This window comes from Bombus bifarius, unplaced genomic scaffold (assembly GCF_011952205.1).
Source record: "Bombus bifarius isolate JDL3187 unplaced genomic scaffold, Bbif_JDL3187 scf7180000007971, whole genome shotgun sequence".
Classification (NCBI taxonomy): domain Eukaryota; kingdom Metazoa; phylum Arthropoda; class Insecta; order Hymenoptera; family Apidae; genus Bombus; species Bombus bifarius.
The window spans coordinates 380,478-404,390 of NW_022884357.1; the positions used below are offsets into that span (position 1 = coordinate 380,478).

The window sequence follows — 23,913 nt, forward strand, 5'->3', positions numbered from 1 at the left end:
TTTAAGTCGATAGAACGTTCGAGTCAAGCTGTGAAATTTGTCTTGCGATTCGAGTTTGAATGTTAAGATGTCGAAGTTTGGTTGACTCAAACAACGCTGCTGTCTTATCGACGTACGAGGGGGACGAAATAACGAACGAGTGTCTTTCAATAAAAAGTTGATTTATTTCGAACCTCTGTGCTCCAAGACGGAGACGAATAATATCGTAGTTTTGAGTCCGTGCAACATTGTCGCAGACTTCGTCTAATATAAATTCGGACACTATCGATCTTTCGTTTGGATTATAACCGGTTACAGAGGAATAGGTGTAAATTAAATGCTTGGCAAGCGAGTGCATTATAAATACGTCAGCGAGATCGTTGCGTTTCGTACGCGTGGAAAAAAATAGCCATTTTGAATTTAATGGCTGTGTAACATATTTAAAACGCTGGAATATCAGAATTCTCTTTCATGGGCGCATTTCTTTTTTTTCCGTTTACGTATACTTTCCGATATAGTATATTAAAAAGAAAATACTGAAAGAAACAGAGAGGAGGAAATAATTAAATAACTTTGATTTAAATTACAACGACACTAAAAACCAATTTCTCATATGCGTAATATAATACAAATATTTATATATATATTTACTATATATATAGAAAAATGTGTATATATAATATATATATTAAACTCTGTATTCGATTCAACATCGAATTGAACATCGTATAAAAACCCTAACACGGTCATGCAATACAATTGCACAGAGAATAAAGACGAAGAGCTTGTAAATCCTTGCTGATTTTCGAGATTAATCAAGAAAACGCAAGGTGGAGGAATATTTCTTCGAATACGTATAACGTACGCAACGAGTCGTATAAATTAAAAAAAAAAAAAAAAAGGAAAGAAAACGAGATACTTTATTTATTTCGAATTGCTTGCAAACATTTCGAAAGCAAATCTTAAGTTACGACAGTCATCGTATATATCTTTCGTTAAAGAAATCTTGCAGGAATCGTGAGTTTACTTGAGAAAATATCAACTCATAACTTAAATACTTTAAATACTTTTTACTTACTTCGAATTGCTTTCGAACATTTCAAGAACAAATCTTAAACCACAATGGTCATCGTATATCTTTCGTTTAAAAAAATCTTCGAGGAATCGCGAGTTCAGTTGAGGAAAGATCAGTTCGTAACTTAAATACGCATGCAAAGCTTCTTGAATTTGCACTATAGTCATTCTCCTCACTAAAGGAGCATTCTTTTTAACAAACCGGAAGTCTTTTACGATGGAAACAGTAATATTACAACTCTGTGAGTGTGTCGACCGAAGCTCGAAGACGAGATCTGTTGGCGGAATCAATCGATCCTTTGCTGGTCCCTACCCCGTCTAGTCTGGAGACTATTTCTTCTCTCAGAGCCACAAGGACGCGTCTATCCTGTCGATTTTGTGGCGGTGCAATCTGTAGTGCCTCTTGAACGTCCGATAATGCGTCTTCCAAGAGGTCTGAATCGACTCGTGCCTTTGCTCTCGCGTAGAATGCTTCGTATGATACTGGGCGAACTTTCAGAGCTTCGTCAGCGAGCTCGATTGCTTCCGCATATTCCTGTTTGGATAAAAGACGAAAACAATTTGATCATAAATTACTTAATTCTATTCTCTAAATTCTCTAAAGATTCTACTCTACATATATCATAATCTTGGAACAACTCCATTCAAAAGCTGCTTTGTTACGATAGGAAAAAAAGGGAAACAAAGTTGCGTAACATTATACGTATATCTATAAATAGCTCAGCTGTACTATGAATGAAAGTATTAGGAAACCTAGTTCGTTCAATATACGCAACTACTCACATTCATCTTGCGCTTGCATCGACTGAGGTTGAGCAAGAAATTCAGCCGAAGTTGCGCAAACGTCTGCAGTTGCAGCATCATGTGACCCTGCTCCTGCCCCTGGCAGTCCTCTTCCGGCGATGCTGGGAACTTTCGAAGAGCGTACGCGTATCTGTGCGATGCTTCTTTCAATCTATTCTTTCGATACAGCACGTTTCCATCCTCGAGAAGTTTGTTCAATAAAATTAATAGGACGTCGGGTTTTCCAGCGGCCATTGCCCAAGTGGCGGGGCCCAATTTTGCCCCGCGGCGGAGGAAACACTGCACCACCGGTATGTTTCGACATCCGATCGCTCGGTCCAAAGGTCGCATTCCGTGCAGATCGACGTGCTCGACCGCTGCTCCTTTCTCGAGCAACAATTGCACGAGCTTTGGATTGCCCTGGGAAAATATTGACCGCGACATTACGGAATTGTGAGTTTTCAAATCCCTATCCGATAATAATAAATCGCAATGCAGCTAATAGATCGGCAGTTTAACAAATTTTACGTCTTTTTTTTCGATATTCCATTTTTCTTCGGATTCTTTGCATTCGATATTTTACATATATTAGATATTATCCGTGCGACGTTGCAATATCTGTACACTTTGAAATACCATTCCCACAAATGTATAAACGTAGATAACAGATAAATGTGAAATAATCTTACCTGGAAAGCAGCCAAGTCCAGAGGAGTTCTCCCAGTATTATCATTAGTGTTCACATCAGCGCCATGATCAATCAGATTCTGTACAGCAGCTAGTCTTCCTCTTACGCAAGCCCAGCAGAGAGCAGTCAGACCTTCCTTATCTCTGCTTTCCAACACGGAACCCTTGTCCAAAAATAATTCGATTAAATTTGTGTGACCTTCCGAGGCAGCTAACATTAACGCGGTGCGACCAGCTGGATCCCGTTGGTCCAGAAGAGATGCCGCATCATCCAGAATGGCATCGGTGCTACTTGAGAGCGTCCCTGTAATCGTATCATCAAAATGATTTCCTTCGAGTGAAAAATCTATCTGGCCAGAAACTTCCGCGCGTTATTATATCCTTCGATGTTACAAACATTCAATCGAGTCGAATATGGCTGAAGAAAAACGTAACAGAATTAAGAATAATTTTTGATATTAACCTTGCAGAAGTCTTTCAGCTGTACCCCAGTGTCCTTCTCTCGCAGCCAGCATCAGAGGTGACAATCCCTTCGCGTTCACAGCAGTTGGACTTGCTCCTCGAGCCAGTAACGCCGATACAGTAATGGTAGAACCATTTGCAGCAGCAATAGTTAAAGCAGTCTCTCCTATCAAAGTGTCAGGCCGATCCACGATCACTTCGGCCATGTCTAATAAATATTCGACAATGGACTCGTGGCCTTGAGCCGCTGCAGCAACCACAGCTTGTTGAGCAGCTTCCTCTCTGCCTATTTCTTGCGAACCTTCGATTTCGCTTACGTTGGTTGGAATTACCCAATCGCAGGCTAAGAGATAACCAACCACTGATAATCTTCCGTATCTCGCCGCGTGAACCAAAGGACACTGTCCTGCCATGTCCGTGTGGCCTAGCGAAGCTCCAGCAGCGGCTAACCTAAATCAGGGTTTGGATCTCTTATTGTACGCTCTGTACGGATCTTTAGTATGAATTTTTGTATAACTATTATTACATTCGTACCATCCTATACGCGATCGAAAATCATACTAAATTATTCGCACTTAGCTTACCTTCTGACAACATCGCAATGACCACGAGCAGCGGCCAACGAGAGTGCCGTGCAGCCCTGGCTGTTTGTTAATTCAACATCAGCTCCAAACTCCAACAGCAAAGAAACCATTTCCACTGAACCCTCATGGGCGTACATGCAAAGGGCTGGAGCGTTGCCCAGGTATTCGGTGACATGATTCGGAGATGCTCCTGCCAGCAAAAGCAACCTCGACACCTTAACGTTCGGGCTGTAAATATTCCTCAGCGTACACAACGCCGAAGAGACGCATTCCGTGGACGATGCTAACCAGATGGCCTAATCAAAGGTACAAAAGTGGCAGATTTCTTAATCGATTCTATCGTAACGGATCGTTGTAACAAATGCAAATGTGAGAACAGGTGGTTACCTGTAGATCGCGCGAAGGCCAACACGGAGCAACGCCTCTGTAAACGTGCGCCTTGAGTATGTGATGACCTAATTCGAGGGCTTTATCACCGTCTAGCGGTGCCTGAAGGCGGGACAACCTGTATGCAATGGCTGCATGGCCGAGCCTCAGATCGCAGAGGAACTTGGTCGATTCGCCCTCGTCTCTTCTCATCAACCATTCTCTGAACGACGGATGGAAGAACATGTAGGTGTTGTCCAGACGTTTCACGAGGAATCCAGAGAGCATCTGATAGCAAGAGATGGAGAGGTTGTCGTATAACGAATGGGCGGGTTGCGATTCAGTAAGAGAGCATTGGATCGTTGTAGAGAATAAACATTCTCCCGTACAATTAAATAATTCTTACAAAACAGTGATGATCAACGTTCGATATGATTATTTTATGCACTACTTAACATATCTTTCCATTCTTCACAAAAAAATATTAAGGTACTCTGGTTGAAAGTTGCTCAGTTGATTATTTGAAAAGGTATTTAACTCGTATAATATATCCTTTGCGACACAGCAAAAAGTAATTGCACAAGTATACAAAGAGTATATTATAAGAGATTTGTCTCGTTATGACGAAGAAGAGACTTACGTGGTCCACTTAAAGGCAGCAACAGCAAATGACGAATAATTTTATTATAGAATTCGTTTTCCGGTTGTTACAAAATTTATCTCGTTTATAAGAGAAACTTACTTTGAATCTCTGCAGAAAATCCTCCCATGAAACGAAGTGGTTCGTGTTCAGAGAGTTCACCGAGTAGAAGATTTCTGGTAAAGTCAGAGGATATAAAGCAGCCAAACAGACGCCTAATAGAGGTTGAACCTTGTCAAAAGATGTCGCTGTAGGGAACCTGAGGTTGAAGTGTAGTTGGAAAATCTGCGCTAAAGAAACTGGCAGTACCTGAAACACAAATTCCAAACTTATGTTCCAATGTTGTTCTTGATCAATAAAAAAAGAAAAAAAGAAGAAGATAAAATTGAGATACATCGGCAGATAAGATTTTATTCACCTTGTAGCTGGCAGACTTTGCCACCAAGTGACCACTCTCGATAAGATCGAGCGTCAGTTTTGCGAAGAGAAAGCTGCCTCTGGCTAACGCGAGCAGATGCGAGGCAAATCTCGTTTGATTCGCGCTGCACGACGATTCTGCCTTTCCATTCACCGATGCTGTGACGTTCGTCTGAATCGCAGGACTTTGAGCTAATCTGTATCCAATATAGTCGGATAGATCCCTAGTTACGTTGCTTCCGGTGTTATCATTGGCACCTCTGTCTAGAGACACTCTGGTGTAAGGTAGCTGTTTGGCGCATTCAAGTAGTTGCGTTCTTACTGTGCAGACGATTTTTAACCAGCTAGGAAAATTGGGAGCGTGCCTCGTTAGAAAAGACGCTATTGTGTCGCCTCGGTCTGGTCTGTGGTATTCTGCTTCGCACACGGCGTCGATTAATATCACCTGATAACACAACGTTATACCTTTTACATGTTAAAAATACTATCTTCTTTTTCATCAAAGAAAACATACATCGCTTTGCGATTAAAACTGTTCTACAACTAGCCTCATAAAAAGTCTTTTGCTTACCATATTGGTGTCAGGCAGTCTATTAGTTTTCTTCAACGTCAACAAAGGTTCGATAATACCCCTTGACAGCGCGAGATCTGGATCGACAGTGCACTCCCTTTGTGACAAAGACCCCTGTATATGGGGTTCGGAGAGCAAATACTCCCTATAGGATATGAGTTGGGGAGCTTGGCATAATTGTGCAGCCAAAGAATGGATCAGGTCTGGTACCAAACAGGTACTGTTATTATCCGCTTGACAGAAATGATACGCTACTACGTGTGACGCTAATTCTCGAACCTGAAGAACAGAATTTTTACCAATTATTTATCGAGTTCTACCAATTGTTTGTTTGCTATCCATAAAAAGAAAGGAAATTACAAATTTTCATGTACCTTCTCATTAGTATAACGAATACTAGCGTGTAATGTTGAGGTACATCCAATTCTCTCTTTTTCATCGGCTTCTTCGCTGATCTCCGAGGGAAGAGGCTGCTCGCGTCTCCTTCCAAAGCAGCTATGCTCCACCAATTGTAAAACTAGCGCAGTCTTTCCCGTTCCAGGGGATCCAGAAATCAAAACTCCAGGACTGGACCCGTTCACCACCGATTCTAGTTCCTGCAGTAGCCATTGGCGACCGGTGAACAGTGGATCAGCTTCTAATAGAGGTACTTCGAAGAATAAGGGCTTCAGCGTCAATTGCGTTGCGTGGTGTTGTATGAAGCGTACTAACAAAGAAATAACTTTGTTTTATTCCCAAGTTTTATTCGAGGCTCGTTCAAAGAATTTATTCTTATCTCTGCTTCGAAGTTCCAATTCGTGCTTCCAAAACTTACGTTTCGTGTCGACGGCGCCCTTAATGTTCCCAGCCCTGGCCGATCTCCTGGCGCAGGAACGTCTATTCTTAAATTGGCCAAGTTCATCACTCTGGCCAGGTTGCGAGGCGTTCACGGAATGTCTTCTAGGGGTAAGGGGGCTTGAGCTGCCATTTGACAAGCCCGAAACGGAGACAGACATGGACATCGACATAGACGTAGATGCAGAAATCGACGTAGAAATGGAAGCCAAGCTTCCAGCACTGTCACAGTCTCTGGACTTGCTCTTCCCTTTGACCTTTGTCTTAGGCTTAATTGGACACCTCAAGGCTGCAGCAGCTTCAGCTTCGCTGGACGTTCCAGTCAAAGTAGAGACTGGACTCGTATTCGTAGAGGCTAGAGTTTGAGTTTCGAAGCTGGTCAGACTGCTAAACGAAGCTGCTGAACTATCATGACCCTGAATAGGGATCCTGGATTGGCATGCACCTGTACTGGAACGATTGGAAACGCCAGGTAGATCTGTTGTGTCTACACTGCTGCTTGCTCGAGTGTGATTTGAGCCAAGAAGGAGACCTAGCCTCATGTGGAGGTCCGATTGGGATGACTTCCTCGTCTTGGAGGACAACGGTTTCACGCAACCTCCTTCATCGTCTGAGGAAAGAAAGAAACATTTGGTTGTTAGATGGAGTGAATGATGGTTGAATGGGAAGAACGATGCATAAATAAAAACCACATGGGAACACGTGTTTTCAAGATGCAGAATCCACCAGATACTGGTTTCATCTCCGTATTGAATTTTATCGCAGTTAATTCTCAATTAGTGTGACGCAGAATCAAATTGGCGATGGTAAATAATAAAAATAAATAATAAGTTCTTTAAATAGCTTAATTATGTCTAATTATATGTATCGATAATTTAATCTACGTCACACCCATAAAAAATCTCGACCACTCCTCTGCGAAGATTTGTTTACTTTTTTTCTGTTTTTGTCGCACTAAACGTGTCCAATCTGAAAGGGGAGCAATTCGTGCTACAAACACACCACGCGATGTTGTCGAACTAAATCGACGTTTCGTGCATGCTTCAAACTCTGCTAGTGTTCTACCGGAAGTGTGAGGGAGGATAGGAAAGTGCCAGTGGGTACCAAGAAATTACTGGATAGTGAAACGAGTGTCAATCGAGCAGCCTGTGCATATACGTTTCATCGATTCTAAACGCGCGAGAAGATGCACACTCGGTTTCTAAAGCGTTCTCCCTGCCTGTGACTTTGATCCTCGGGTCGATGAGCTGGTTCAGCCCATCGTTTGCCGTCCCTTGACTGTTGCTCCACAACGATTTGATTTTCCCCAGCACTACACCCGGCCATCGAGACTTCCCCTCCCAAGAAGAGGCCATCCAAGCTACACCCATGTTGGTTTATCATTAATAATAAAGGAAGCTTCCTCCCTATTGTGTTACACGGTTATCTATTTTATTAGTAGTTGTTAAGTATGATTTAAAGTCGAATGTTACCTGACAAGGCGGAAGGATTGTCGTTTGCGACTGGTTCTGGCGACGATGTTCCTCGTCTGGATGATCTTTGGGGAACGAACGAGCTCCTGAGGACCTTTGGGTTTAGAAAGAACCTCTTCCTTTGATTCGGTGGGGTTGGACAACCTGTAATGAAGATCTTTCATTACATCTTGTGTTTATCGATTTATTAGATCGACTGAATTGAAAAATTCTGTTGGTTTTGTTCCTTGAAAGAAATCGAAGAAATCAGAACGTAATATATTTTAATATGCATTAATATTAATTCAAAATATATTGATCTACATACTCTGCGTCATCATCTGAAGCTTCTGTCGACCTTGCGACGAAGACTCCGGAAGTGCCGGCGGCTTGTTCTTCAAACCCTTAGCCATCGCCATAGAAGAGACACTTTCATCCCTCTCTTCTTGCTGAACAAAACGAACCAAGCAAAAGGACCACTAATTAATCTTCACTTTTTCTTCGACCAATCCAAAACTAGACTTCTAATTTCAATTTTTTCTGAATACCGAACGTTTTACATTTTGTGACTATACATAAAGTTTTCTACAACTATGAAACGAACGATCCATTCGTTAAAAACTTGTCAGAAAACGTTGCGTATTGGAAGAAGATAGTTTCTAAACAACATTCTAATCGACGTCGTTTCTTTCTAGAATTTACTCGAATGCAATCAACCAGAGGGAACAACATCGAACAATAGCGAGCAAATGACCTAGACATTCCAATGGTAGAGAGGTATGTTTCAAGGAATCGAGCATCCGCGTAAGAAAGTGTTACTCGACTCGATTCCAAGGGAACGATGACAATATGCTTACGTGCATGACTCTTGAAGGAAGATTGGCTCTCGTGGTGACTTTCGTACGAGGTCTGGGGCTACCACAGAGAGAGTTCACCGTTGATGACTCATCGATCCAGCCATCCGTGGGCGCGAGGATGGACATGGGCCCCGAGAAGCCGGTAAACCCCTCCCTGAAGGGTCCCTCGTCGTCGTCGTTGAAGTCGGCTCGAAGGCAAAGTGGACAAGCTTCGCTGCGAAACAAGCAGGAATAGCAACGTTCGTGACCGCAAGAATCGATCAATCGACGTTTCTTCCCTTTGTCGAATGGCATCTCGCAGGATGGACAGGTTGATCCACCTAACATACCCGTGGACTCCACCAGTGCTCGAATCTGGGCCAGATCTGTAAGAAAATTTACTCATTTGGTACAACGCGTACATTACTACTAAATATGTTACATGTGTATTACTATACATATCCAAAGAGATCGAATCAATTTTATAAGGGATGAAATTTTATCATAGTATAAATAATATCGAAACAATCATACGTTACTATTGCTTTAACGCTAGGTGGAATCTAGAACTCTAAAATCAGCAACAAATCGTGTAACCGGAATGCAAACTGTATCCTATCTCCATCAAATCTAAATTCTCACGTTATCGTCTACGATATGATCCTGGGAGTGAAACGTTTCCCCCAAGAAGACGCAGACGTTCCCTAAGAAGAACTGTAATAACAGTAAAAACGCTTGTTAACCATTTTCGTGCGTGGTTCGAGAATAGGAGGAAGGGGAAGCGAAACGGGAAAAAACGGTACGTCGAAGAGGCCGCGACTTCCTTGTGAGACGCAGATCGATGTTCCACTTAACAACGAGTTCGCGAGTTTGACAGCCAGAGAGACCATCTGTCACGAAGAATCTGCACAGGGCATACCGGTATCTCGGTTAGTAGAGACACGTCGTGTGTCAGGGAAGCGGTGCGGTTCGTTCATCGATAATGGATAAACGAGCCGTGGCCGGGAAGGCGCCATATACTTAAAGGATTCTAGAAAGTGAGGTCAAGAGAAGAAGACCTCCTCGCGTGCCCTCTCCTTCGTCTTTTTCATTCTTGCTGCGTGTGTACACGAAGCACACGCGGAACCTGCTGGCGCTTCTATTCCTGATCCTCGATCGATTCCATGTAGCATTGGCTCGTGTGCCGTACCTTGTACCGTACGTCATATACCATGAAATTTATGGCAGCGCCAGGTTAATGGTTCCGATGGATCCTTTCCACGACAGGCAAAATTATGTTTATGTTCGTATCGAAGTTTGTTCTTCTCGATCGGCTCGTTGGTACTCTTAGTGCAAGAGTTATAGCGAGATTGTAAGATTGATCGAGCGTTAATGTTTGTGTATTTCAAGAATTGAAACAGTAATTCGGAATATAAGAATTCGATCTGATTCGGAAGACTGTACAGCGTTAATTTAAAATTGTCTCTTTCTTCCTAGTATGTATATTGAAACAAAATTTTTGCTACTTTTTACAGCTACCGTAAATCAATCGGTGTGTCTTTCTAATCCTTTGATTCACAATCTTATTATATACTTACTATCAGGAGTACCAAGAGAACCATAAGGATTTTAGTGGCGATTCGACGTTCACGAAGAAGAGGTAGAAAACTCAGGATGCGTTGAACGGGTCAAGCTATGCAAATTGTAGATTAATACGATCATGGTGAGCAGTTGAGGCAGTTAATACGTGGGCGGTACTGTTGCGATCATTCTGTGTAATTGAACAGTTAGGGGCGAGAATGCAGCGAATCTAGGTCCATTAAATGGCACAATGGTCTATGTTCCGAGAAACATGAAGATTTTTTGCTTAACCTCTCGTCCTATGACCTTTTAGCGCCTGAGCGAACTACGCTCGCTACATATTACAAGAACCTACTTGTTACTTGGAAAGAGTTAATAGAGTTCTTTTGAGAAGTATTGAAAATGTCACGGTACCAATATTAAAAGAACATATTATGGAGAAACAGCAACTGATGGCTGTCTATAGATTCCAGCGCCCGTTAAAGTCTCTCCCAAGAGAACCAAACCTATAAACGACGTTTCCCCAGTCATGTTGGTGGTACGACGGTTCATTCACATATACCGTAATCCAGGACAACCTCTTGCCAATCTAAAGGCAACCTCTGGCAGTTGACCGAGTAGCTCGAGTCGAAGCGTGATTTCGCGGGTTACACAGATGGAATGACGCGGCGAACGTTGAAAGAAGGAAGTAATTCGGGTCGCACGACCCTTTATCCCGGTAAGTCCACGTCGAGGCAGGTGCAACACACCGCCTGGGTTACCGTAAGCTGGGTCAACGCACCCAGCAGAGACGCAGAAAGAGAGAGAGAGAAAGAGAAAGAGAGAGAGAGAGAGAGAGGATCGCACAGTCGCTTCCACGGTAAACTCGTACAACGATGTCGTTTTCTCCGGAGGCATCACTGACTCACGCGTTTCCGCCGCGTGTATATCCAGTTTCCATCCTCTCCGCATCGGCAGTTCTCGCGAGATTTATAGACAGAAAGAGAGGAGTTCCGAGAGCCGAGGAGAAGTCGAAGGTCGAGGAAACGTCCATAAGATGTACACTTTTTCCTTTCTTCCGTCTGGCGATTTCTTCTCCGTTTCTGGCTATGTATATTTAATTAATGGTGATCTAGTGTCTCGTTAATTGCGCTGGCTGTCTTGGCGTACAAGTTATACCCATTAGATTGGCGCATATTAAACTTCGTTTTAACACCACTTGGTTTATTTGAAATATTATACATTTAATCGATAATTTGCAGATGATTCAATACACTTTCTCAATAATATACCACGTTACGTTATTTGAAATTTATATATAAACTGCGGATATTTACGCATTTGTATATAGCTAACTCGATAAATTGAAAAGCAGGGAAAATGACGTTACAAACGCTAATTTTTTATTTACCTTAAAATTTACTACTATTCCATATCATGTTGTTTTGACAAATAAACTGATTTGAAATCTGTCGTTTCTTCTTTACGAACAGTATATCTCCCAACGCTTTTGTGCACCGATCGAAAACAACTCGATAAATAAAACATCCTAGCGACTTTTTTCTCCAACGAAGACACGTCGATTAGTCGAACAAGGACGACTAAGCACGTTTTTCCTGGACGTTTACGAGACGAACGACACAGATTCGTTCCACGATCCTTTTTTTTCATTCGCTTCTGCTATCGCAGATTAAGCGAGAACAGCAGTTTTTGTCGGTGCTCGAAGAAGAAACTCGATCGACGGAGGCGCTCTCGGGTATATTAAGCCTACGTTTTTTCCGTTTAGCGACGATAGTCACGATCTAGACACGTTTTACTTGCTGACATTTTGTATTGTAATTTAATGGTCTTCTTCGGCTCGTCGGTTTTTTACTCGCCCCTGCACCCGCTCGATCTAACAAGGTGAGAACGAGCATCGTGGTTGAACATAGGAGAGAACTCGGTGCGCCGCGACCCGTATAAATCCGGCATCTATTATTCCCACGTTTCCTAGACCGTGACGGTTCTTCGAAACATCAAAAGGCTCGATCGAGTAGGAGTTCTCTCGGAGCTTTGTGAATGCTTCTTGTTTTTTTTTTTTCCTTTTTCTAGTATTCGAATTTTTCTCTTGCAGGATCATAGGGCAGGCCTCCAGCCGCTTTTCAACTTTCTCCAATTATTCCGCAAACCGCGAGAATTACGATGCCGCATCGTCGACGCTTTCGTGGAAAATGACCTGATTTCTTATCGACAGCAACCAGGAAACCGTACATACACTTTGATCATGGAAGTCTAACGTCGTTTTATTCCTTACGATTCTTTTCAATCCAATTTTAATCGTTTAGTTACAGTGTGGTTACGCATGCAGCCATTGACGCGTGTCGATATCGGCAAACGGTTCCGCATTCCTCACCCTTTGGCGAACTCTGCAGTGCCGAACCAGTCGCAGCGTCGTACTTTTGCGTTTCGATTTTATAGCGGCAAATAGAATCGAAAGAACGATTCATGGTGTTATAGATACAGGGTAACACGGTTAGAGGTAAAGCAGGTATTTCTCAAACTATCTGTCAAGTATCGGCACGTCGGCGCTGTTTCGTCATAGAGGTTTTAATCGATTGCGTCCCTGTCTTTTCCAAGTTAAATGATCAAATGACTTACGATCTAAGAATACTAATTCTTATTTTAATAAATAAGTAATTGAGAATGATGATTTCTTGCCATTCGTCTTTCTGCAACATTATCGAATAATATATTAAAGTATATCGAACAATTCTTTTTGGACTTTGACGACTTTGACTGAAAAAGCTTCGTGGCTCAAAGCAATTCGATAGAACCGTTCATCGTTAAGAAGGCAAGAGAAGAGAAAAATTCTGCACAAACGAATAAATATAGAATACCTCCGTGATATTTAAATTCATTCTCGATTGATTCTTCCACTGGAACCATCGCAAATCGTTAAATCCAGCCTGTCCCCGTTCTACCTTCCCCTCTGCTTACGAACCAAGCTCTTCCTCTCTTTCTGGCTTCGTTGGTACGTTGGTGTTCGAACAGTATCAACGGGACGGCGATAAAATACGACGTAGCCGAGCAACAGAGCGAGAACGAGCGCGATTAAAGCCCGCTCACGAGCCGAGGGAACGGAGCAGAACGACGCGACGTCCGCACCAGGGGCCACCTGTCCTGGTCTCCCCAGTCGCTGTTTCCGTTCTCCGTTGCGCTCTCTTGCTCCTGGGCCATGCTGCGTCCTCGTAAATTGGTACCCCGTCGCCGACTGGCTGACCCGAATCGAGATACTGGCCGGGGAAACACCGTTTTTCATTTACGCCGCTTTCGTTCTCGTTCTGACACCAAGTTCCTTCGTACGACAGGTTTACCATCGATATTTTGATAATATCGAAGATACATTTAATCGTGAAAACAAAATTGCCGTAGAATTATATTTATGGGAAGAATTTTTTTTTTTTAAGCGTTACGTAATATTTTCTTGTAAAATGTTTCATAACACGCTTTAATTAAAGTTAAATGAATCTTAAGGCTGTCGCGATCGATGAAAAGGAACGGCCGCGTGTAGAGTCTGGTCTCGCAAGAACGAGTAGCGAAAGAAGAGGCCGAGGGAAAAAGGGAAAAAGATAACGCAGAGAGAGTACATGTGACCGTTTTGGTTTCGACGAGTCACGCGCAATAATCGTTATTTTGTACCCTGAAGAATGAGAGAAAGTTACCCTACCGAGTCTCGCCTACGGCTGCAGTATTTACATCGACGCGACGCGACGCGACGCCTTCCGCTATACCGGGAGGCTACGAAATGACAAACGGTGCACCGTGTGACGCCTCGATCATGCCTCTGGTTCGTGGTACGAGCAGAAAAAGAAGAACAAATCGGGATAAAATCGGTCGAGACGAGGAAAGACGTCGAAACGATTAAAAACAAGCGACTTTCACGAGATTCAGATTGGATGCCAAAAGGAATTCCTGGAATATCGATCGCTCGACTTCTTCGTCAGGGAATGTAGAGTAAAAAGAACCACCACTGAAACGGGCTAATTGGAAAACCGGGAAAGTAGGGTTTGCTCGATTAACGCGAACCTAACTGAAAGAAGAAGAATCGACACGGATTCGAACACTGTAATTTATCTGGAAATCAATTAGCCATGGAGACTGATGTACCGTGTAATTTGCATCTTTCTTTTGAAGATAGAAAATGTAAATCTAAATTCGGTGCTATTACAGATACTATACTGTAATATTTGCGACCGAGGAAATCTGTAGAAAAGTGGCACGAGATGTTTTATATTATTTGTCCACCGATTTAAATTTCGAGATCATCTTTGGCTTTACTCTCGTGTATCTCTGTTCCACTAAGAGAAACGAGACATTTTCAACTGCATCCTTCCAATAGAATCCCATCGTTGCACCGTTCTCCATGAAAAGTTCACTCTGGTATATAGAATAGTAGTGAAGAGGCCTCGATAATTCTCCTGTGACGAGCATGCAACGTGTTCCAAACGACGCGAGTGCGATTAATAATCCAAAGTGTCGTTGCTCCGTGGCCGATGAGTGTCGAAACCGCGACTCTATTAGATATGTTAATCGCGGTTTACATTGTGTGGAAAGCGTGTGGTTACGACTAGTTCTTTTCTAACTTTAATTGCTCGATCATCCTTTAATTGCTTGGACGATTCGTTGGTAAGCAAATGATCGAGGCTTGTTTTGACGTCTTTAATACCGTTTATAACACTATGATGAATTTATCTTACGTTCGCGTGACAAGCACTATTGAATATTTACATGTAATATTTCATACACTGCATTGCTCGATGAGAATTCAAGCTTATACAGATGTAGCTCCATTTCAATACCGTAACAACTACCAGAGTAATCAAACCGAACAATTTATACATTTTTAATAGAAACTTTATAAGTTTGTAAAAAAAGTCGAACCTAAATAGAAATTTATTTCATTCGCCAAATATTATAGTAAGGCAAGGCCTTTCCTTTAAATACTACGTATATTATCGCGCATTACGTGCATTCTGGCCATTCGCACACTTTCAAATGTTGCATATCTCAACGCATAAATATCTAATCTAGTCATAACCTAATACCGTACTCAAAATCAAGTCAGACAATTCTCGTGCCTCTCAGCCAAGTTTCTTGACTCCGGTTTCTAATCGTCGCTCTCTCACGGGCAACGCTGTGTGGAGCATGGGTTTACCTGTCCGTTTCCACGAGATAAGGTTCAGGCTCTGGGCCGCGCGATAACGGCCGATAGATAAGCGCTGCTCTACCTCGACAGATTAAATCGTAGACGAGCGGGGAAAACTTCTCTACCGCCATGGGTTATCTGTCGTTTATCGTGGTGGACCGTTTCCCGGATTAAAATCTAAAAACCGGCCGAGTTCATGTCCGCTTCGAGAAACATTTCTCCAACCCGGACTCGTACAGAAAATTGAAGCCACGAACTCTAAAACAGCACGATTCCATTTTTGACGCTAGATTACGACCGATATAATTGTTTTCAGCTTGCTTACGCTATTTAGCTATCTAATAACGTTTAAAATAATACAGAAATCTCATCCCTTGACCGTGCTCTTTTTAAATCTTTGTATTTTTAAATAATCTATTGTATCAAGTAATAAAGTTCGATCGTTTCTCTCTCACTGGTATATGCGTTTCGAAGAGTGTCATAAAAATTATTTACAAGAAGGAATTGAAATTTCGTCATAAGAAAAAATAAACAAGATTAATAATGAATAAACTTCAAATTTTGTCGCATTTATGGGAAAATTACATAAAATACAAAAATACGTAATAGAACGTATATAAAGTATAACATCTATCATAATATTTACTAGATAAAAGAGATTCCATATTTCTAATGAAATTCGTAAAAATATGAATTTCCATAAATGTCCGCAGTATAACAACGAATTAAAGAAGATAAATAATAACTGATTTTTGCGAAATATCGATTAGTGAACTTGCGTAGTTTTGGAATTCATAGCGTCGATTATGCTACAGAAATAGTGCGCGTCTAATTAAACGAGCGCGTAACAGAACCGTTGCAAGAGATTGTTCAGAGTTTAATCGCGATCGCGATTAAAAGTCTACTTGGATGTCGATTTCTTTTTAGTCGGTCGCGTACATGGAAACCGCTTGTGTTTATACATATGTACATTCTACGGTTAAAGAGGTTCGATGCGTGGAAGCCGCAAGAGAGAGCTCTCGATTCAATCGCGCGTAACTGAACGTTTCGTTGGTTTTATTGCTCGCGACTATTCATCGACGATCATCGTAATTTCATCCCCGGACACGAGGAGGATGACAGTGATCGAACGCTATGGGATTCATTGTTCTCGGCACACTTCGATCTATCGTTTAATTCTTCTAATAGTTTCATTGCTCGAATTTCTTTTTCTTTCTTTTTGATAATTTAGAGCTAGTTGCGAGATAAAATCGAGCAAGATTGAATATATTCGTTGGGCAAAAGTGTTAGATCAAGTACGTTATTGATCCTGTAACGTCAATTCGATATGAACGTGCAGACTGCTTCTAGATGTTGTTACATAGGATGGGATCTAATTCTTCGGACATTAATTCGCTGAATAGTACTGCGATAAATGGAGTCCTGGCCTAAATCTTGCAGAACACATGTGAAACACATTGAAACATAAATCGAAGAAAGAATCGCAGAAAATGTGAAGGGAGTTTATCAAAAAGTTATTCGGCAGAATTTTAAAAAAATTGTTGCTGTTGAAACTGAAAACGGCACGTACGTTTATCGATTCGTATCAACCTAGTTCAACGTATATTATCTTAACTGAAAACTATGATACTGAATAGACGCAAAGACTTTTATGACTGACTTTCTTTACGGTCCCTATGACGCATTTTTACGAACATGAACAACACAACCATAACTAATCATATCTGAAAAAGAAAACGTAATATTACATCAGCGACTCCGGAAGTGTTAAATTTAAGTTCCCATGCAGTATATGAATGGGAGGTTCTAATTTCCCTGATGTAGCCTGTTTGTGGTATTTAGTCGATTAGCTGGACCGCACAGACCCGCCAGTCGTCGGTCAAAGATACTGATAAGAACGTACGTCTATCAGCGGATGGAATTAACTATGGGGACGAGCTAAGAAAAGACTCGTCGCCACGGAACTTCTTTCGATTTCGTCTGGTCACCTCCTGTCCCCTTTGGAATTAACCGATCTATCTTTCAGAAAAGAAGTAATAAAGAAGCAATCGCTCGTTAGAGCACTCTGTTTCACCGTTCGATCTTTGCAGACGAGGGTATCGACTCGCATTGAACTTGTTAGATTATTCAATCTCCCTCGTTTACTAGTCACGCTTTATCTGTTCGCTCCGAAATGATCTATTTTTACTTTGCTGCAGGTAACTGTATAGTAAATTAATTATACAGTTAGATCAGCTACATAGAATGATACCAAAATTATGTAACGTTAAATGTCGATGTTTGGCAAAGAAAAATATAAATTAATCCTTAGGTAAGTTGCAAACAAAATTTCATTCTTGAATTTGTATTTTTATTGAAATAATCTATCAATAATTAAAGACATCTTATACCCTTTCACCTTAACTCTAACGAAAAATCTCAAAACAATTTACTTGTTCGAGCTACCTATCTTTTGTATTCGTGGCTGACTCCATGTTTCGAAAATCCACTCGTCTCGATGGAATCGTAAAAGCTTGAATTTTGGGTGGATTAAGCCGGAGATCCATCAGCAAGTCAAATTAAGCTATACTAAGCAAAGCATCGCGTATTTTTAATCAGGAGCGATGGGAACGTTTCAGTATAAATGCATCGAAGCAAATGTTTTCAAACTTAGCTGTGCTTATCGTAACTTAGCTTAGTTTGCCGATAGATCTTGGGCTTTACGAGTGGATGCTTGCGAAACACACGCACCTGTGTGTATCCCGCTGCGTGACCGTAAGCGTTCGTATCCTGCACTTCGAGGAGGAGGCTCGCATCGCACAAAAGCGTCGAGGGTAGCGCCGTGAACCCGTCTTCTTCGAAGCAACACGATCAAAGAAGAACGGACACGCGAGAGGACTCGTCAAACCCTTTTTTTTCATCCTCTCCTTCTTACGTACGAACGAAAGCAGAAAGAAACGATTGCGGGAAGAAAGGATGGAGTAAGGCGCACGATGCATTTTAAACACGCGTATCCTGACCTCGAAACAGCGCTGATCTCAGAACCGTCAGCTGTGACTCACTTTCTCGTGCATCCGAAAACTCCTGTTCGTTCTCGCTCCGAGTTAATGAGAATTTTATTCCATCGCAATCCCACGCGTGTTTCGTGAACCAGAAAAGAAAAGAGGTACGGCGGTGACGTACGGGAAATTGGTTTTTTCCTTTCACGATCTTTCTGCGTGATTGTTAGTCCCTGTCGTTCGGTTGTTACCGATTTCGAATATATTGACTGGCTCGGGATCTTGGTTGTATGCCGTCTGGGAATGATTTCTGAATATGAAAGTTACTTGAGAATGAAACTCTTAATGCTTCGTTTCACTGAGGAAATTTGAGGATTCTTAGTCAAATAAATTTGGAAAATTTAACGATCCCGAAAATAAGCACGATTATTCTTGAATCGCTTCTGTCTTATGATCTTTTGTTCAGGATTTCATAGTCATTGTTCGAGTTTAAGAAATTTGTTAACCATAGAAAAATATGACTGGGTCGGTGACTCAAACTGAGTTAAAGAAGTATCAGTTTGCGTATTAAGTTCGCAGTGTTAATTACTGAAAATTCTCAATGCGAGAATGGATTGTAAATTTTAATAAATAAAAAAAAGAGAAAAAAAGTTCGCAGTGTAATATTTAGGACAACGTTCAGCTAGATATTTTGATTAGGTTAATTATCCCAATCCAAATATCTGTCCCTAAATTAATACACAGCAATAACTAGAAAAATTCCGATAATTAAAACCCGATAACACTTTTCGAATATTTCATTTCTCCTCGCGCAAAAGAAATTATCTTCTTCCATTAAATTCTATCTCCAATCGAATTCCATCCTCCATGTCATAAATTCCTCTCCACCACCCTAATCTTTACAATATATTTCTATCTCTTCCTTCGTTTCTCTCTTTATTTAATTCTTTTCTCCACTGAATTTTTCACTTCAATGAACTTTCCCCAATTTCCTCGACATTCAATTGTTTTCCCCGGCAGACCTTAATATTCCAAAGATCTTCCACCATCTGCGTCGCAGAAATCTTCTTTATTTGCCTTTAGTCGATTCAGACGAACGAACACGTCCTTCGAGACCCGTTGTCCGCGCAGTCGGTGCATTCCCCGTCGCGTTGTCCAGAAAATATATCCGCTAACAATAGCAGCCGCTGCTGGAAAGTGTCATACTCTGCCGTGCTTTACAGCCTTTCCCTGACCTGTTCGGAGGCATAGGATACCAAACGTGTGTATATGCGAGCTCATGGGTCTCCGTCTGGCCGGTGATGGGGCAAGAATAGAGGCGAAGGGTCGAGAGCGGACACACCAGTCCTACCAGTCGCGTCTGGGACGTCCATTCTCAGAAACCTGCCAAGTTAATAGCCGATGTAGCCGAGTAGGAAGTCCGTTGGCCTCTCGACGTCTGGCAACGCGATGAATCGCCGCGACCTCACTAATCCGCGATCATTGGATCCTCGTCTGAGCCACAGGTTTAAAATTAAACCAGTTTCATCGGCATGGACATTTAAAGTTTTTATATCACTTCAAAAGTGCCCTATTTTTATCTTTCGAGATTGGAATGGAAGGAAGATAATTTTTACTTGTTTATCTTCCGATTTCATCTTTTTCCCATGGGCCTCATTTTTTGTGTTTTAAAGTTGCAGTGAGAAAAAAGGCAGGAACTTGTCTTGCTACGAAAGATCCAGGATTCTAAAGCTTTCTACAATTCTCTAAGAACCTCTAGATCTTTGTCGAGTTTTGCAAATTTCTAAATTCTCCGAGAATCTTGAAGTCTTTATCAGACATCAACATTTTTCCACAAATTCCAGGAAAAAATTGGATAACGTCGAGTAGAGTAGGATTTCATCGAAAGAGAGGAAAGCGGGGGTGCAATTATCGTTTGAAGGCGATTCGCGCGACTCGTTCTCTGTAACCGGCTGGGTTTATCGGTCGTAACTTATCGAGATTCATAGAAAGATAACGGTGACCTATAATAACGGGCGCGAAGTGTCGGTATCGCGGTTGAAATCGCGTGGGACCTGTGATCATTGGCCGGAATCGAACTTCCAAATGCCCGTGACGGTTGCGTAATCTTTGTGAAACACGTCGAACGTGTTTCAACTCGTCAATCGATGAAACTTTAGAAAGAGAAACGTAGAAACAGAAAAAAGAGAACACCTTACGAAATACGATCAACGTTTCCGTATAGTAGGATTCATTCATAATCTACGCGGCCAATTAAACGACGACGGTCGCGGTCGTTGGAAAAACGAAAGAGGGAAGAGAATATACGAATACGTGGAACAGGAAGTCGCGGAAACTGGATCTTGTTCGCGGTTAAGCAGCCTCGAGCGAAAGAATGGCCGCTACAAATGGCGAGGGGTAAAGGACAGGACAAGCTGACTGGAGAAAGAATCAAGCGAATGATTTAATTTGTGCATGCCGGCTTTACCCGGTTTGCAATCTGTCGTACGCTGTCTCGTTTCATCGATTGCAACATAAATCTCGGGGCGAAAAGCGTTTTAGCTGAAACGACAGGTTTTCTATGTTGGACAACGATTTATCTGAATGAATCCTAAGGCTTTTGACATTTGTCTGCTTATTCACGTCGATTAGTGGTCGTTTTCGTGTCAGCTATAATTATTGTTAGACTATATGTGTTTGATCATTTATGAGAAATGTAACGATACAAAATATACAGGGAGGTTGGTAACTGGTGGTACAAGCGGAAAGGGGGTGATTCTACGCGAAAAAAGAAGTCGAAAATATAGAATAAATTTTTTTTATTTTTTTTTTTAAATTTTTCCATCGAGACAACGATCTATAGTAAGATCCGTTATAACGTACCGCACGCGTACCGAGCAAAAATTCAAAATCGATTATCTCGAAAACAAAGCCTCAAACGAAAAATCCTTATTCTATGTTTTCGACTTCTTTTTTCGCGCAGAATCGCCTCCTTTCCGCTTGCATCACCAGTTACCAACCACCCTGTATAACATATTTGGAATCAAGTACTTGATATAGGAAGCAATATTCAATCAATGGTAAACATTCAAATTATACAAACTGAAGTACTTCATACACATTAAGACACTTTTAGATGAGCCTTAGTCCCACCTTCTATTCTTGTGTTCATTAAAATATCAATTTATAACGATTCATTTCCAGAAAAAGGTAAATACCTAACGTAAAAAAGAATAGAAAATTTTGACTTAACGAAATGGATCTTGGTTATGCAAATGAGGTGGAATGGCGTAAAGACGTTTGAAATAAAGATGGAGGAGGTTCGTCGCGTCTCGTTCAAAGTTTATTGTTACACAAGACGGCGCGCGTGAATTTCACACACGCGATGGAATTCTTTTTCGATCGAAAGAGACGCGTGACGATCAGTGTCGCGTGAAGTCTGATTCATCGACTGGCACCGGACCGACCAGTACTGTACGGTGTGTATTTTCAATGAAGCTGGTAGTTCCTGTCGATGACGTGCAACCACGAACGCGTCCATTGCAAATGCAACGCCGTATGAGGTCAATTGTCAGTCGACGACTCAACGCCTGTCCAAGGGATCGATATCGAAGACGTAATTCTTTCTCTCTTCACAATTTTCTTCACGTTCTTGTCTACATAGACAGACTACATTGTTAATTACCACGTGAAACAACATAGAATTAAAGAGAATTAAAAAGTTGAAAATCGTAGCGATCGAAGTCAGTCCACTGCCAATTTTCATTTCAATTTTCAACACATTATTTACCGTTTATCATTAGAAAGAGTTGATTATATTTCTAGAAGCCGTGTGAAAATGTATCGTGGCAGGGAATAAAGTTACAGTTTAATTATGAAACTAAAGGAACGATGAAGGGAAATAAATGATTTGAAATTCTTAAAATGTTTTCTTACACCATTACGATTTTCAGTCCAATTGAGCAACGAGAAAGTACAAAACAGCAAGGGCTGGAAAATCGTTTCACTTAGCAGAAAATTGACGATAGCGTATGTTTGCTTTTTGTGGGACGAGAAAGTATAAGATAAATAAAAGCGAACGAAATTGAATCTTAGAGATAAAATACACTGTACAAATATGTTAGGAAGAAAGTAAATCTTCGAGGTGTAGATAGCTTATCGTCGTAGGAAATTAAGCAGATTAACACAGAATTTTCAATCAACTTAAATTAATCTAGAATTTTCTTTTACGCTTTTCAAAATGGTGTCATTCATATGTAAAATTTCAATAGTTGGACACGTTAATTAAATTCTACTGTTGATCATACATCTATATTATTCCACCTATGTAAATATAAGAATAAAAGGAAATATGAACGATGTCACTAAAAATGGCAGAATAGTGAGAGAAATCATCTTCCAATTATTTTTCTACGAAAATAATAGGCATATCTCAGTTCAGGAAACTAAATTCTTTTTATCTTATCATTAGGCGTTCTTTTTCAAATATCGAAATTCAACTGTTGTATTTTTATATAAATTTAGAGGTAGAATGAGCCAAGTACAAAGAATCAAGAATAAAAGTGAAAAGGAAAGGTAGAAAAATCAAAACGGAGGCGCGAGGAGTAAAGAAAGAAAAGCGAAAAGTGAATCGGTAAATGAAAATAATAACAGACTGTCCGTAGAAACGTAAGCGTTCTGTCACGCTCCAAAAAGCAAGCGTCAATTACGCCATTTAATTGGGTGCAACAGGTGGCTGTTGACCGAGCTGATGGCAAGCAACGTCGGTCGGTTGCCCCTTTTTCGAAATAATAAGTTTCCTGGGAACCAGTCGGACGCGCGTACCGAAAACGGAAGTGGCCGGTTCCACTCCGTTGCAGAAGCGCGACTACTCCATCGCTCGTCTACACGACCAGTTTTCCGTTCGCAGAAGACGGTGACCGTCCAGGGGCAATGTTAACATCTTCTCGGCGACTGATGCGACCAATGAGTCATTTATCGCGATGCACCAACGATAACGTCCCTGAGGCGGTGTACATTATGACGTAACGAGGATGCACCGTGATCGATGAATAGCAATCATCGACTTAGAGAAAAGAAAAAGTTCTATTATTGATGCAGAAAATAGCGAAAATTGTCAAGGTTTTCCAAGAGGAATTTCGAGGGAAAACCTTCTAAGCGAAATTTCAGTCATTGGAAAAAATAAATCTGCATGTCTTTGATTCTGTAGATACGTAGTTTTCCCTTTAGTCATACGGAAGATTCAACGAATTCAAAAACATCAAGGCGTCTGAGAAAAAAATTGTATCGCGTCGGTTTCGAGTCTTCGGACGAAAAAATTACAGTGATCTCGCTGGAAGTCGAGCTGTTCCTGGCAACCCTTCATTACGAGCGACGTAGACTCTCCTTTATTTCGTGTTATACGCTCGCAAATTCAGAATCTTCGTCCGTTTTAAACTTGCTCGAAAGAGAAACAAAAGGAGAAAAGGCACGAATCAAAGAGAGAACATAAAAAAGTCGTGAGATTAGCTGAAAACACTCCAAGGAGGATTATCAGGAACGCGAGACA

At 41.4% G+C, this 23,913-nt stretch overlaps 1 protein-coding gene across 3 annotated transcripts in view; it reads right to left on the reverse strand.

Annotated features, from left to right (window-relative positions):
* Positions 1–492: 492 nt before the first annotated feature.
* LOC117214779 (protein TANC2-like) overlaps positions 493–23,913 on the reverse strand; it is a 47,469-nt gene continuing 24,048 nt past the window's right edge. For 2 of the 3 annotated variants that reach the window (XM_033461102.1, XM_033461109.1), the window contains 15 exons: positions 8,706–9,070; positions 8,177–8,297; positions 7,870–8,013; positions 7,617–7,757; positions 6,378–7,007; positions 5,938–6,269; positions 5,564–5,842; positions 4,994–5,437; positions 4,678–4,884; positions 3,957–4,223; positions 3,570–3,865; positions 2,987–3,435; positions 2,526–2,827; positions 1,837–2,256; positions 493–1,588 (listed from right to left, as the gene is read on the reverse strand). In XM_033461102.1, coding sequence (XP_033316993.1) covers positions 1,286–1,588; positions 1,837–2,256; positions 2,526–2,827; positions 2,987–3,435; positions 3,570–3,865; positions 3,957–4,223; positions 4,678–4,884; positions 4,994–5,437; positions 5,564–5,842; positions 5,938–6,269; positions 6,378–7,007; positions 7,617–7,757; positions 7,870–8,013; positions 8,177–8,297; positions 8,706–9,070 — 4,700 coding nt within the window. In that variant the 3' untranslated portion in view covers positions 493–1,285. The remainder of the gene's footprint in view (positions 1,589–1,836; positions 2,257–2,525; positions 2,828–2,986; positions 3,436–3,569; positions 3,866–3,956; positions 4,224–4,677; positions 4,885–4,993; positions 5,438–5,563; positions 5,843–5,937; positions 6,270–6,377; positions 7,008–7,616; positions 7,758–7,869; positions 8,014–8,176; positions 8,298–8,705; positions 9,071–23,913) is intronic. The other variant, XM_033461118.1, reaches the window with a different exon arrangement.